The sequence below is a fragment of the Rattus rattus genome, chromosome 4, assembly GCF_011064425.1.
Source record: "Rattus rattus isolate New Zealand chromosome 4, Rrattus_CSIRO_v1, whole genome shotgun sequence".
Taxonomy (NCBI): domain Eukaryota; kingdom Metazoa; phylum Chordata; class Mammalia; order Rodentia; family Muridae; genus Rattus; species Rattus rattus.
Genome location: NC_046157.1, coordinates 95,171,952 through 95,187,989, shown reverse-complemented (window position 1 = coordinate 95,187,989; position 16,038 = coordinate 95,171,952). Strand labels below are relative to the sequence as shown.

The following is a 16,038-nucleotide window of genomic DNA, read 5'->3' as shown; positions in this document are numbered from 1 at the left end:
CTACATTACCAGAATGCCCTAATGTCAGGGAGCGACCTTCTAGGCCCGAGAGTACCAGTGACCCAGTTTGGAGGGGTGACACAGGAATAAGTCACCACCTTTTCTACTATACTGCAATAAGCTTGTCTCACAGGAAAAGTGCTTTAGCAGCCCTTTTGTTCGGTTTGTAAGAACTTAACTGACTTGAATGAATGGGGACACACAGCTCAGACTTGTTCTTCTTTTCCATGTGGAGAAATGGACCTAGGTTTACATGAACATACCCTGTACAAGACTGGGTTTGTCTCCATTCAGTCATAGATGAGCGAGTGTCTTCTAAGACCAAACCTAACTGTAGGGAGGCATTAGCATTGGATAACTGCTGGAGCAGGGTGAGTCATTTTCTTCAGTGGTTTAGCCACTGGTGGTATGCCTTGGTTCAGGGATCCCTTCATACATATGACCATGTGTTGCACCAAGTGAGCTTCCCAACACAAAACAAAACAAAAACAAATCAAACGAACAAACAAAAAAGCAGAAGAGAGAGTTATTAGGACGTTAACTTACAGTTCATGGAAAAGATAGGTGATGAAGAGTATGTAAGTAAGTAACTGTGAACAATGGAAAAAAATCAATATAGTTACTACTTTAAAACTTCAAAGCTTCATAGTTCAATGATTATGACATTTTCACTTCCATCTGATCAGAACACAGTGAGGAAGAGTGAGGTGCCCATGATAATTTTACTCAGAATCTTGCCATGAAATACCAGGTGCATTAAGAAAGGAAGGTTGGGCCATTAGTTCTAAAAAGATGCTAATTCCTAACTGCCTGCTCCTTCCGCAGTTGGTTTAGTACCTTTTCTTTGCTGCCTCTGGCCATTTTTACTATTTAACCAGAGGGAGTGGGGAATTTATTGCATTTATTTATAGTCTGTAGTCTGCTTTGTTTCTGTGGCTAACAAAAGAAGCAATAGGACTTAAAAAAGAGAGACTTCTAGGAGACACAGCATATAGAATGCCAGGAGACTTTAGTGAAGTATAACGGAAAAGCAACACCTCTTTCACTGACTCCAAGTATTTATCGAGATAGGAAATAACGTTGTGTGTCGAATTGATTTCGTGGTCCCTAACTCTGGTCCCTTGAAGCCTATTGGTTGAGTAATTGAAGTATACATGGTCCACTTGATGGTTTTGAGTACAACAGGTCCTCTGGGACATCATGTTCTGAGACAGGTTTAACTTGTGTTGATTAGCATTGGCCACATCTCCACATAATATTTGCTCTTGATTGGAAGCACAGAATACCTTTTCGCAGCCCTGTATATTTCCTTCACCTTGACAGTCAGTCTTGTCCAAGGCAGCCTTGTGATTTGTATTATTAGTTGAAGATATGGTGGATTCTGTCTGAGTTTGTGGCAGTACCTGAATGAGAGAGAATTGTTTATAACAAGTTTGCAATAAGAAACATGAGACCTATCCATTTGTATTTACAGAAGATGCAGTAAAACAAGAAGAGACTGGGAGCTCGTAATTTACCCTAGATTTTACACAGAGTACTTTCTTGTCATTGAAGTTAGAGTGGGTTAGGCTAATGCAAGAGCCAAGTACTCTACCAGTACTACTTTCCACATTTAGAACAAGTTCTCCAGGGCTACTCAACACACAGCTTTCAGATATTAGCAGAAAAATACAATCTTATTTGGGGAGAATTCATTTATCTAGTAAAGTAAGTCTTTTTTTTTTCTTTTTTCCGCCCCCCCATGAAATAAGTCTTATTTATTCAGTTTCGTGGTAGAAATGTAACTGATGAGCTACTAGCACTGTTCCAAGTTGATGCTTTACCTTGTAGATATGTGTATGAGGAGATCAAGTTCAGGATAGGACAATGCTTGTGAATTGTCTGAACAAGATCTAAGGAAGGTTGACTTTGCACAATAGTGCGGTGCTTTATGGGTAAGATCAATACTTTAAGCCCATATAAACAATCACAGTATCATTATGTATTTTCTCTGATATTTCAAGATAAGTTATTGTTATTCCCTCCATCATGTCTAAAGATTGTTTTTTAATTTTCTTTTTTTAGATCTATACTGATAGACCTCACCATAGACATATGGAAATATGTCTCTGTCTCCTTTCTGATGTTTCCAGGAACAGAGACCATTTGTGTGTGCTTGAACAAATAGACCTAAGACACTTACCAATTTCTTGTAGAAAGAATGCACATGCGAGACATTTATAATACAGAAGCACTGTGATTTGTCTAAGCCAATATTGTCAGACATATTCAAATCTGACTCAAAATAAATATAAAGATAATTTATTTCAAACTCAAAATATGATTTTCTAATAGAAATGATAATAGGGATTTTCTTTCTTTTTTTTAAGGAAGGGATTCTCTCTCTCTCTCTCTCTCTCTCTCTCTCTCTCTTTCTTTATCTTTATTAAGTCAAGTATTTCTTATTTACATTTCGATTGTTATTCCCCTTCCCAGTTTCCAGGCCAACATCCCCCTAACCCTCCCCTTCTAAATGGGCTTCCCCTCCCCATCCTCCCCCCATTACCACCATCCCCCCAACAATCATGTTCACTGGGGGTTCAGTCTTGGCAGGGCCAAGGGCTTCCCTTTCCACTGGTGCTCTTACTAGGCTATTAATTACTGCCTATGAGGTTGGAGCCCAGGGTCAGTCCATGAATAGTCTTTGGGTAGTGGCTTAGTCCCTGGAAGCTATGGTTGGTTGGCATTGTTGTTAATATGGGGTCTCAAGCACCTTCAAGCTCTATGAATCCTTTCTCTGATTCCTTCAACAGGGGTCCCGTTCTCAGTTCAGTGATTTGCTGCTGGCCTTCGCCTATGTATTTGCTGTATACTGGGTATGTCTCTCAGGAAAGATCTACATTTGGTTCCTGTCGGTCTGCACTTCTTTGCTTCATCCATCTTATCTAGTTTGGTGGCTGTATATGTATGGACCACATGTGGGGCAGGTTCTGAATGGGTGTTCCTTCTGCCTCTGTTCTAAACTTTGCCTCCCTATTCCCTCCCAAGGGTATTATTGTTCCCCTTTTAACGAAGGAGTGAAGCATTCGCAGTTTGGTCATCCTTCTTGAGTTTCATGTGTTCTGTGCATCTAGGGTAATTCAAGCATTTGGGCTAAGAGCTCTTACTAGGATATTCAATCGACAAATGGGATCTAATAAAACTGCAAAGTTTCTGTCAGGCAAAGGACACTGTTATTAGGACAAAATGGCAACGAACAGATTGGGAAAACATCTTTACCAATCCTACAACGGATAGAGGGCTTATATCCAAAATGTACAAAGAACTCAAGAAGTTAGACTGCAGGGAGACAAATAACCCTATTAAAAAATACAGTTCAGAGCTAAACAAAGAATTCATAGCTGAGGAATGCCGAATGGCTGAGAAACACTTAAAAAGAGATGTTCAATGTCTTCAGTCATAAGGGAAATGCAAATCAAAACAACCCTGAGATTTCACCTCACACCAGTGAGAATGGCTAAGATCAAAAACTCAGGTGACAGCAAATGCTGCTGAGGATGTGGAGAAAGAGGAACACTCCCCCATTATTGGTGGGATTGCAGACTAGTACAACCATACTAGAAATCAGTCTGGAGGTTCCTCAGAAAATTGGACATTGAACTACCTGAGGATCCAGCTATACCTCTCTTGGGCATATACCCAAAAGATGCCCCAACATATAACAAAGACATGTGCACCACTATGTTTATAGCAGCCTTATTTATAATAGCCAGAAGCTGGAAAGAACCCAGATGCCCTTCAACAGAGGAATGGATACAGAAAATGTGGTACATCTACACAATAGAATATTACTCAGCTCTCAAAACAATGACTTTATGAAATTCATACACAAATGGATGGAACTGGAAAATATCATCCTGAGTGAGGTAACCCAATCACAGAAAAACACACATGGTATGCACTCATTGATAAGTGGCTATTAGCCCAAATGCTTGAATTACCCTAGATGCACAGAACACATGAAACCCAAGATGGAAGATCAAAATGTGAATACTTCACTCCTTCTTTAAAAGGGGAACAAGAATTCCCTTGGCAGGGAATAGGGAGGCAAAGATTAAAACAGAGGCAGAAGGAACACCCATTCAGAGCCTGCCCCACATGTGGCCCATACACATACAGCCACCCAATTAGACAAGATGGATGAAGCAAGAAGTGCAGGCCGACAGGAACTGGATGTAGATCTTTCCTGAGAGACACAGCCAGAATATAGCAAATACATAGGCGAATGCCTGCAACAAACCATTGAACTGAGACTGGGACCCCTGTTGAAGGAATCAGAGAAAGGACTCATAGAGCTTGAAGGGTCTCGAGACCTCATATGAACAACAATGCCAACCAAACAGAGGTTCCAGGGACTAAGCCACTACCCAAAGACTATACATGGACTGACCCTGGGCTCCAACCTCATAGGTAGCAATGAATAGCCTAGTAAGAGCACCAATGGAAGGGGAAGCCCTTGGTCCTGCCAAGACTGAACCCCCAGTGAACATGATTGTTGGGGGGATGGTGGTAATGGGGGGAGGATGGGGAGGGGAACACCCATCTAGAAGGGGAGGGGGAGGGGTTAGGGGGATGTTGGCCTGGAAACTGGGAAGGGGAATAACAATCGAAATGTAAATAAGAAATACTCAAGTTAATAAAGATTGAAAAAAAAAAAGAAAAGAAAGAGAGAAACCATGCGCATGCTGCTGCAGAGAAAGAAGGAGTTATTTATCCCTTGAGATTTAGGCAAATTTTACATGCTATAGTGATTAGCAGATAATTTTGACTGTTGGTCCTTATATGCAACTTTACTTGAGAAAAATTCCTTCATTGGCTGCTGGATTCTTCTGCTCCTGACTCACATTTCACAGTGATATAATTGCAAGTGAAGATAAGCTCAATAGATGACCTCACCACTCGCTGCTTTACTCATTGACATGCCTTTCAAGCCCATAATGTGCATCTTTGATTCCTAGGAAATATCATATATTTGCAGCACATCTCCCTCTTCAAGTGTCCAGTTCTTACATGCCATTAGTAGTTATGATAGCTGCCAATGCTAGAGAGTGAGTCCTTGCTCTATATCTCCACAGCCCTGTTATGTGCTCCAAGGCCAAATTCTGTAACACACTTACTGTCAGGATTTCTGTATTCTTAAGTAAAGTACTATTTTTAAAAAAAAAAAATTGTCATGTAGGTTTGTGATAAATATTTATGTAACACTTACCCTTCCTTCAGTGCTCATCAATGGGAACAGCAGAGTTATGAGAAACAACATCACTTGTAAAGGAGCCATGGCTGAAATTAAGTAAAGTCCTGTTTGAATTAAGCCATGTATGAAATTCAGAGGTAACCAACACATTGGTAGAGTATATGCTAAAGCAAGTCTTGTTGACAAATTCATTAACAAGAGAAGGGAAGAGTTGACATGTGAGGTTGCTGTAATTTCCTTGTGCCCACCTCCCTCTAATTGGTGGAATAATAAGCTAAGTCACCTGACTGATGTCCCTGCAAAGCATAGAGAATTCCTAGTTTCTTTCTGGACAGGTCTGCTCCGCTGCCTTCAGAAGAGAAATGTGGGAAAGAAAAAAGATTCAGCTTCTATTTTTTTTCTGTGTATTATTTTGCTACTTCCTGTTTATCGCTGACATCTGTCTGTACTGGATGTAAATCAGGGGGGCAGGGTAGTGATTAGACAGGTATAATTACTCGAAAACCTTAGAAGTGGCATTTTGTGAAGTGCAATTGTAAGATTTAACAAGATTTTCCCATATGTTTGTATTTATTTTCACTTTTTCCCTTCAATAAGAAAATACGGTCATAATTACTGAATTGTGTATCTAGTCTACTTTAGCTCACTCAGCCCATCTTTTGTTAGAAGGAATGTTTCCCATTTTCATTAAGGTTTAAACACGCTCTGCTCTTTGCACACAATATCCCTTCTCAATGACTCACCACACCCTACATCCTTTAGATGCTGCTAAAGACCACTTAATGATATTTTCTCCCTCCTTTTGGAACACAAAAATGACTTACTTTGTACAATAAAGGCATTCTGTCTCATTTTATATACTGTGTACACATGAGAAATTTTCTAAAAATAGTTATAAATATAAAATTTGCTTCAATTTTTTAACAATGACAAAGAACCATTATCAAAATTGATCTAGTATATTTTACATTTTTTATATCATTCCCTTCCCTTTCCTCTCTTCAAGTCCTCCCATGTTTTGTGTAATGCTCTCTTTCAAGTCTGTTATTTCATTGCAATTTATGACCAAAATGTGAGTTAAAACACCCCCACAGAGGAATGTAATGTCTTATTTGTTGGTCTTCTCTCATAGTCACGAATCACTGCCCAAGATCTAGAAAACACCCAGGTCCACCTGGACCTTCATGCATTCACAGCCAATACCTTTCATAGTGACAAGCTTTATTCTTCTTATGGGAACCCAGGAAAGTGGGAATTGTAAATAGTGTTTTTTACCTACATGACATCTACAGTCTAAAGTTTGGTTAAAATGTGGCCTGACTCTTTTAATCATAGGCAGATGAGGAAATGCATTTGATTTGCGTTTTCTAGTCATCAGACTCATGTTTTGCTCTATATAACTTTACCGGACCGGTTCATTTTCAAGTTTGCTTGGGAGTCTGACAATTCCCTTGTATATTTCAAGTACCAAGGCTCTGATGTGTCACTGGCCACTGTAATCTTAGCACTGTAAATACTGTCGTCTTATCATGAAACTTTTTCTCACAGTCCACATAGTATTGGCTTAAATATATATACGTATTTAACTTATTCACATTACATCTGGCATACTGCCCACCTCCTGGCCACTTCTCCCACATTCCTTTCCCTTGATGCCCTCCCCTTTTTCTCCTCTGGGTAGGGAGGGAGTCCCCTGGGTATCCCTCTTACCCCATCATGGCACATCAAGTCTTTGTGAGGCTGGTCATTTCCTCTCCCACTAAGGTCAGCCAAGGCAGCCCAGCAAGTAGAACATATTCCAAGTACAGGCAACAGCTACTTTTCCCTGTAGACTTTATTTTTTTTTCATTCTTAGGCCTTAGACTTTCTCAGGATAAATTATTACACGGTTTCCCAAGGATCTTTATATTCCATAAGTTCATAGCCGGTTCAAGACAATAGTTCACGTTTTAAAATGACAGAGTTACAGCAAAAATATTTACACGTTTTTTCATAACAACTAGTTCCTATCTAAATATTTATTACATATCTTCTAGACTCTTCATAATACATTTAAAGCAATATTTTTTTATGTCACAAGTCAGCCTGGTTGAGTCAAGAGCCAAATCATCTGCTTTGTGTTTTATAAGTTTTAAATTTTTGTATAGATAAACTAGTCAACATTTTACATTTGTTATTGCATCTGCAATAAATTGTCTATTCCCAGTCTATGACCTTTATTTACCGTATAGTGGTCTCACAGCTAACCTAAAAAGAATAATTATAACTGATCACAAGTTTGTTCTACTCCTGCTTTCTTATCCCAGTGGTTTGGGCCCTCCAATATCCAATCATTAATGAAGTATAGGCCCTTAATATTTGCTTACAGGTAAAATGATGGGTGTATTTTCTCACTTGATATTTACCTGTTTTCAGATATCTCTAACTTTTATGTAATTGACAAAAACAAAACTAAAAACAAAACAAAACACAAAATCCCCAAGCAGTACAGAGAAGGATAAGAGATGTTATATGTGAGTGAGAGTAACCAGAATGCACTATATACATTTGTCAAATTGTTAAAGAACAAATTAAATAAAAGTTACAATAAAATAGAGTTGTATGAGTTTTTTAGGCTGGAGAATCATGATCATTGTATGATTAAATGATCTCTAAGATACTAGATTTTAAACAAGTGAGCCTTTATTTTTTAAAAAAAAAAAAACTTTATTGGATATTTTATGTATTTACATTTCAAAAGTTATCCCCTTCTCCCTCTCTCCTTTCCCAGCACCCTTCCACTGCTTCTATGAGGGTGTTCCCCAACCCACCTCTTCTAGCCTTCCTGCCCTGACATTCCCTTACACTGGGGAATCCAGCCTTGGCAGGACCAAGGGATTCTCTTTCCATTGATGTACAACAAGGTTATCCTCTACTACATATATAGCTGGAGCCATGGGTTTGTCCATGTGTACTCTTTGGATATTGGTTTAGTCCCTGGGTGCTCTGGTTGGTATTGTTGTTCTTATGTGGTTGCAAACCCCTTCAGCTCCTTCAATCCTTTTTCTAACTCCTCCATTGGTGCTCCTAGGTTCAGTCTGAGGGTTGCTGGAAGCACCCACATCTGTATCAGTAAGGCTCTGGTAGAGCCTCTCAGGAAACATCCATGTCAGGCTGTCAGCAAGCACTTCTCTCATCAGCAAGAGTGACTGGGTTTGGTGGTTGCATATGGGATGGATCCCCAGGTAGGGCAGGCCCTGCTCCTCTTTTTGTCCCTGTATTTCCTCCTGTGAGTATTTTGTTCCCTCCTTTAAGAAAGAAGGACACATTCACTTCCTTCCTCTTGAGCTTTATATGGTCTGTGAAGTGTATCTTGGGTAATCCAAGCTTTTTTGGGGGATGAGGGGTTAATATCCTCTCATCAGCAAGTGCATATCATGCAGGTTCTTTTGTGCTTTTGTGACTGGGTTACCTCACTCAAGATGATATTTTCCCCTTCCACCCATTTGTCTTAGAATTGTCTGAAGATAGCTACAATATACTTATATGAATATAAAAAAAATCTTTTCAAAAAATAACTAATCCCATACATGTTCTTATCAGGTTGCTCCTGCTGCAGGCTGCCTTGCCTTTCTCTGAGCTTCTCAGAGTCTCCTGGTTTCATTGGATAGAGACAGGGCTTGTAATGATCTGAGGCCAGAAGTGGTTCTGCTTCATTAGCTACTGTTCCCAGCAGAGCTTTTTGAATGCAGAGTTTCCCTTGAGTTCTGCTTCATTCTCACCAGAATATTTAAGAGTGACATGGAATAGCACCCTTGAGTAATTTCCTAGCATCTGCTTGGTGGGTCAGGAATCCACTACTTAATTTTGCTGTATTTTTCTCCAGGAGATTTTCCTTTGCCCCCTTTAAAGCAAGATCTGTGGAGAGAATTCCCCTGTTGTCCACCCTTTTGGTCTAGCACTTCTGGTCACAATTTACATTTCCTATTGTATCTGTATTAAGCAATACATATGTATTTTACCTAGATTTTCTTATTCTGCTTCTTACTACAATGTACCCTTGCTTCTCATGTTTTTCATTACTTGGATTTTTTGTTTCCTTTTTTCTTTTCTGATATGTAATGATTTAATAAAGTATTGCTTGCCTCTATTTTACCACCATCTTTATCACAAATAAATCTTGAAAAATGAATTACTTATCTCTGACATTAGTAGTGAATCTGGATATTTCATGGACACATGATTCAAATTCACAAGTCATTATCATAATATAAACAGTCCATGAGAAAATAAAAGATAATAAAATAGCAATTCAGTTGAATGAATTATAGTTTTAGAAAAAAGTGAGAAATAATTAAAAATATTTTGCTAAAAATAAGTAAACTGTTCTCATTGAACAAGAAAAATCATTACTAGTATTGTCTCATTTAAAAATATTATTATTATTTTAGAGTTTTCTAAGATTAAAAGGATATTTGCCAGATATTACATCCAAATTCTAAATACTTCTCATTCAGTATTAGCATAATATGTGATCTCACTTTAACTGGTATGTTTGTTATTAAGGACTTAACATTAGAATTCAAAATATTTTCCATTTCATTTTGATTTCATCAGTTTTTGCAACTATTTCTTTCCTTCTGTAATCGGATTCAAGATACCATGTTATATTCTATTGTCACATCTTTATCTCTAGTTGCTTGGAATTGTTTCTCAGTATCTTTATTTTTCACGAGTTAATAGTTTTTTTGTTTTCTTTTTTCAGAACGCATGCACTTAAGTAACATTTAAAAGAAAATCCCACAATTAGGATGACTGATGATTTTAGCTCATTATTAGACCCATATTACCTCAGGCTCTCAAGTACCTGGATGTAGAATGAGTAAATTTACAAAAGATTAATTGATGTAGGTTTCTTTACTATCTTTTATATGGGTTTCAAGTCATTTTTAAAAATAGTTAATGTATTGTCTATACTGACATACAATGAAGCGATGAGACCAATTCAAAGTTCCACAGTTTAAACAAGCCAGAGCAAAAGCATTGGAAGAATAGATTAGAATTAAGGACTTGAAAACTTGGCAAAGTATAAGGGATGTATAAACCAAATGTTTCAAAGCATTACCTGTAAGTTGACATACACATGTTGTACATGTATAACTACACAAAATAATGGGGAAAACAGTTATTTTGGTGAGATATTGTACAGCAAATCAATTCTCTCACAGTGGTCAGGGAATAAGCACAGAGGATAGGGACAGGGTTCCATTATTTATTTAATACATCCATCAAGGGATTTTACTCTTTTCTACTCACCTCAACTTCTCTAATGCCACACCTTCTTCAGGTTATGGTACATATGAGCACATAGACGTTGCACATAGAGTGTTGACGTTTCAGCATTGATACCATTCATCTTACCTTACTTAGCAAGATTGTCCCCACTTTTTCCCTTCCACATTGCTGTGGACTGGAACATAAGAAGAATAGTGTAAAACTACAGTTCACTTTGATTACGTAAGCATCTCTCCTTTTATGTTATTCTGTTCGTGGTCAATCAAAGCTCATATTGAGTTATTTTTCCAGAAAAAGAATAAGACTCTTTCCATATTCAAGAATCACCAAGATTTCAATTGTTCCAGCATAATTCAAATGTCCAAGTCTCTTTTACGGCAAAAGGAAAACTCCACAGTTGTGAAACCTTGATAAAATTGTAATCACTTTCTCACATACCTAGGGGCCATTTTTTCACCTAAGAAACTTCTAGTGCTGAGGCTGGGTTTTAATCAGTTGAGTTTTATACTCAAGAATCCCATGGCAACACTGAAACAACTCTTGTGTGTTACCAGGATAATGGGTAGCTCTCCAGAATCTAAGAGCAAGGCTATTTTTGAAAAACAACACCAACACAACTCACTGAACATAAAGAGGGCAAGCTAATACCAATATGGACTCTCCACTATCATGTTATATTGTCTGTGATATGAAAATGTACTCTGCAGGCTACTGAAAGCAAACAGTAAATGCTAACCCAACCACATAAACTTAGATCTACAATTTGTCCTGCTTGAAAATTCTGCTTGGAAATGGTGGTTCAAATTTTGGTGGTGTAACTAACTGATGTATAATGTGACTTAAGACCCACGTGATCAGTTGGAATCCATATTTGACACTGATTGGGTGACTAAGAACCAAAGTCCAGATAGACAGTGACCTAGGATAAATCCATGTATTACTAGTTGAAAAAAAGAAAGTGTAAAATGATTTTATTGGTAATTTTGTATACTCAAAGTTTCATGTCTTATCTAGCCATCATCAGAGAGGCTTCCTCCTGTAGCAGAAGATGGGAACAAATAGAGCACCCTCAGCCAGATAATACATATAGATAGAAACCTTGGAATGTACGGCTCAGAATGAGATGTCTCCACCAAATTCCCCACTCAGTGCATAGGGAATCCTTCAACAGGGGACGGAGAAAGAGTTTGGGAGACTGTTATGTGAAAAGCTTTGGCCCAGGGAGTGTCAGTATTTGGAGGTGTGGTCTTATTAGTGTAGGTGTGGCTTTGTTGGAGGAAGTGTTGGAGAAAGTCATTGTGGCCATGGGCTTCAAGACACCTGTCCTACCTGCTTTCTTATTTGCCTTTGGATTAAGATATAAAACTCTCAGCTCCTCCAGCCCCATATCTGCCTGAATCTTTCTGAACCTGTAAGCCTCCCCTAATTAAATGTTTTTCCTTTGTAAGAGTTGCCTTGGTCATGGTGTTTCTTCCCAGCAGGAAAACCCTACCTAGGACAGGAGAAAGGGGATTGAGTATCTGAGAACAAAGTCTTCTAGTACAAAGGACCAAGGCTCATACAAACTCACAGAGACTGAAGCAATATTCATAGGGCCTACATCTGTCTGCAGTGAGACCTCTGCCTACATATATTCTATAGCTTTTAGTAAAGTGCTCTTATAAGATTCCTGAATGTATATGATGATTCTTTTCCCTCTTTGGGGCCTCTTTTATTTTTTGGTTGTCTTAACTTTGCCAACATCAATATGATGGTTTTCATTTTAACATGTTATATTATATTTTGTTAAAAAATAAGAAACTAAGAAGTATTATATACTATATTTTATGTATATTTTAATCCATTTTATATTTTACTTAATATTTGAAATTAAAGCTTTCGGGCATTCCTATTTTTTAGTTTTATTTTTCTAACATATTTCTTTGACAACTTCATACATGTATATGATGCCTTCTACTTAGTCTTACACCAACTACCCTTGGTTTTTTTTCCATTTTAAGCCTTTAGCCAGCTCCCACCTTCCCTACAACTAGCTTTCTTACATTCATGCTTTTATATTTTATCACACACTGGCTTTAACTAGTGCATCTGTGAGACTGCTCATTTGGTACTGTCTATAACAGCCTGTTGGGTTTATATATAGGTCATCTATTTAAGACAACGACTACTCCTCCCACAGAATATACCAGTAGGCAATACTTTAGCAAGGTGGCACAGAGGGTACTAGAACCCATCTTTGATACATGACTAACCAATTACCCCCACGTTCTTGTACAGGCTCACTTCATGTGCTCTGAGTCACAACTGAAATGGCTGTGCATAAACTGAAGACAGCATTTCAAGTTCTTCTCCTAATTTCTGGATTTTACATTCTTGCTCTTCTACAGTGCTCCCTGAACCTTGGAGAAGATGGTATAAAAGTCTTATTTGGAGCTGTGCATTCAATCATCATTTATTATTAGCAATAAACAAATATAATTATCTTCTGGTGTGTATTGCAAAGGGAAGGTTCTGTGATGGGAAAAGCATATGCTCACACATTTGACTGATACGAATGTAAGTATTTAGAAGGCATTGTTATCATGTCATCTTAATTACATAACAATAACATGCTCCCTGTGAGGGCTCAAGAACTCTTCAAGCATAAGTGTTTGACTGAGTTTATGGTTAAGAGACATGGATTTTGTCCCAAGATATGGGGCTCAAATCCCATCAGAGAGCAGTTAGCACACCAATAACAATCAGATTATTAGTACACAAGTGGGCACATCTTGGCTGTCAGATGGGCAGTATACAGTTTCCTGCTGGTGAAGACCAAAAAGGTAGCTCTCATATTTTGCTAAAGGATTATCAACCTTAATCATGAGGCAGGTGAAACAATTTCATCTTGACAGCAATAGTTGTAGAATTATTTTTATTTATTAATTTTAGTGGTTGTCAGTTTAGCAATAGTCCCTGTTAATATGGGATGCTTGAAAACATATTTTCTCAAGCTAGAAAACTTATTCGCAATAAAAATAAAGAGATTCTATTCCCAAGATGCATTTTGTGAGAAATATTTCTGGTTGTGAGCCTAGCCTTCAATGGCTAAGCCATAGTATATACCGTTAGTCTTATCATTCAATAAGCTGAAAGCGGAGTTCAAGGTCACCCTGAACTACATAAAAAGACTCCATCTAAAACAAACAAACAAACAAAACAAAATTAGTAGCTCTAATTATGATATTTGTACAACCCCCACCACAGTTAAAGACATACCAAACAAACCAGAATTCAATACTTGCTTAAGAAAAATATTTGTTAGCATATTAATATTGTCTCATATGATTATGGGTAGACTTATATAAAATGGTTTGCATAGATATACTAATTTTTAACCAAATGTTATAATAATATATATTTAAAGTATTTACTTAAAAAAGTTCAAAAAATGGTTTGATGTGTTGGGAGCGATGCCCTTAAAACCCTCCATTATTGATGTTAATATTATAGTTAAAGTTAAGTATGACTGGGTTTATGGAAAAATCCCCACCCAGCTGCAGAAGACTAATACAAATCTGGTGGTCAGGATGCCTAGTGATATGACAAACCTGTGACCTTTCCGAGAAACCAACATCCTATTGACATCAGTTGACCACAAGAGAGCTGTATCCTTGGCCTGAGTAAATGTTTCTCACTTCCCCATTCTCTCTGTTACCCCTGTATGCTATAAATTCAGCCTTGGGAAAAAGTAAAATTGTCGCCTTGATCAGAAAAAAAAATGTTCAAGAAACAATTTAATGTTACAGAGAACATGTAGCCACAAGATGGCAACCTTATTTTCGGTGTGTTTTGTCCTGATAGCAATTCATAGTTTATACTTCTCTTTGAGTATGATTGCTTGCTTATTTATTTTCTACACATAAAACAAAACAATACATACAAATTTTTGGTGCACTATTATACAATGAAGATGTGTGAAAAAAATAAATGCATGCCCTGTCTTTCCATTACTTTTACTTTTGAGTAGTTTTGTATTTTTGTAAAGAATATACCAGATAATGTGGTAGTCCAGCTCCAAATTCTCAAACTAATATGAGCTCATGTTAGAACTAGTGATGCAGGAACATGAACATATACGATAAAGAGTAAAATCTGCGCACTGCAGAAATGACAAATTGGAAGGACTCATTACATTGATATGAGCAGAAAATTTTTGGATTGGTATGCACCAGGAAGTTCAGTGAGGTAGACCATTCTTCCCCATGAACTGGAAAAAATTCTCCAGGATGCGAAAACCTCATATGTAATCTCATCTTTATTTTCTCACTGATAACATTTCACCCATTTCAGCTATCTTTTCATGGTTTTTTAGTAAAGTTTCTACCTAGTTCCTAAAATTTCTTGTTAGTATGAAGGACTTTCAAACTTGTTGGATTAATATTCCTATTCTGACAATTTAAATCAAGTGTTTTTCAGGTATAAGTCAAGATATTACAGATATCCATATAGAGGCTTTTGTGAGGCGATGATATTAAAATTCCTTGCTATATTCAAAGGGACGTGCTTACTGGATCATAAGTTAAGACTACATTTCTAGGTTTTATTGGAGATTGCCAAAAGGTATTCCTAATGGTTGTATGTCTTCCAATGCCATCATTAATCAATTAGGTTTAATGTTAAAATAATTTCTTCATGCATTGAATGGTGAAGTATTTGGAATTTGTACATGCAAACATGGATGCAATTTAATTTCATTCTTTTGATTTTTAATTCCCTATAGCATTTTCTCTGTGTAATATTTTCTGAGAGTACAAAACTGCATTTTGGTTGACTGCTGTGAGGGTTTATGTTGTCCTGTCTTTGAATGTCTTTTTATAATCGCTCCTGTCACCCAGGAGGGACACACTGTGGTTATAGATGCTAATGCTGCTGAATCTACCTCTATGTGAGTTGTGGGCATTTAAAACAGGTCATCACAGTCACACATAAATACATTTACCTACTTGCTATCTATTTGCCTTAATTTCCACAGAGTTATGAAGGGTTATGTGTTCAAAATATCAGTCATTTATTAAAATGTATTTTACATTTTTTTCTATAATGTTAACTGTGTATCCTCCCATCCTTTTCAACTAGTCTCTTACATGAGAGATTTAGTCTGGTGAAGACATGATAATCAAGTATGTTTTGCCTAGAAGATATTTTTTGTGCGTATCAAATAATTAAGATCTTCCTGAGTTCCTCACGTATCTTATCAAAGTTCTTTTAATACTGTTTCAGTATATATTTATGATTTGTTTTGAATTTATTTTTTGTGATGAATGTAACATCTCAGTCTAGATTTATGTACACTCACTTATTCAGTATCATTTGTTGAGAAGACTCTACCCATTATAATAATGGCTTCTATTCTTTTACTTAGGTACCAGTTTTGGTTAGTGAGCCTTTCCCCCTGGGCTCTTTGCTTTGTTTTCATTAGCATTTTTTTTTTTTTTTTTTTTTTTTTTTGTAGAAAGTACAGACTAGCACATGGCAAACTCTTATCATGT

The 16,038-nt window shown here is 37.2% G+C and overlaps 1 protein-coding gene across 1 annotated transcript; it reads right to left on the bottom strand.

The window, feature by feature from the left end:
* Positions 1–905: 905 nt before the first annotated feature.
* LOC116898443 (exocrine gland-secreted peptide 1-like) lies at positions 906–5,317 on the bottom strand. Its single transcript, XM_032899711.1, has 2 exons — positions 5,249–5,317; positions 906–1,403 (listed from the first exon to the last, which is right to left on the bottom strand). Exons 1-2 carry the CDS (start codon positions 5,315–5,317, stop codon positions 906–908), a joined length of 567 nt encoding a protein of 188 aa, XP_032755602.1.
* Between the last annotated feature and the right edge of the window lie 10,721 nt (positions 5,318–16,038).

Excerpts from the sequence above, each read along its gene's own strand:
- LOC116898443 (XM_032899711.1), bottom strand. The coding sequence starts at position 5,317 with ATGGCTCCTTTACAAGTGATGTTGTTTCTCATAACTCTGCTGTTCCCA. Across the intron at positions 1,404-5,248 it reads TGATGAGCACTGAAGGAAGG|GTACTGCCACAAACTCAGAC; the intron begins GTAAGTGTTACA and ends TCTCTCATTCAG.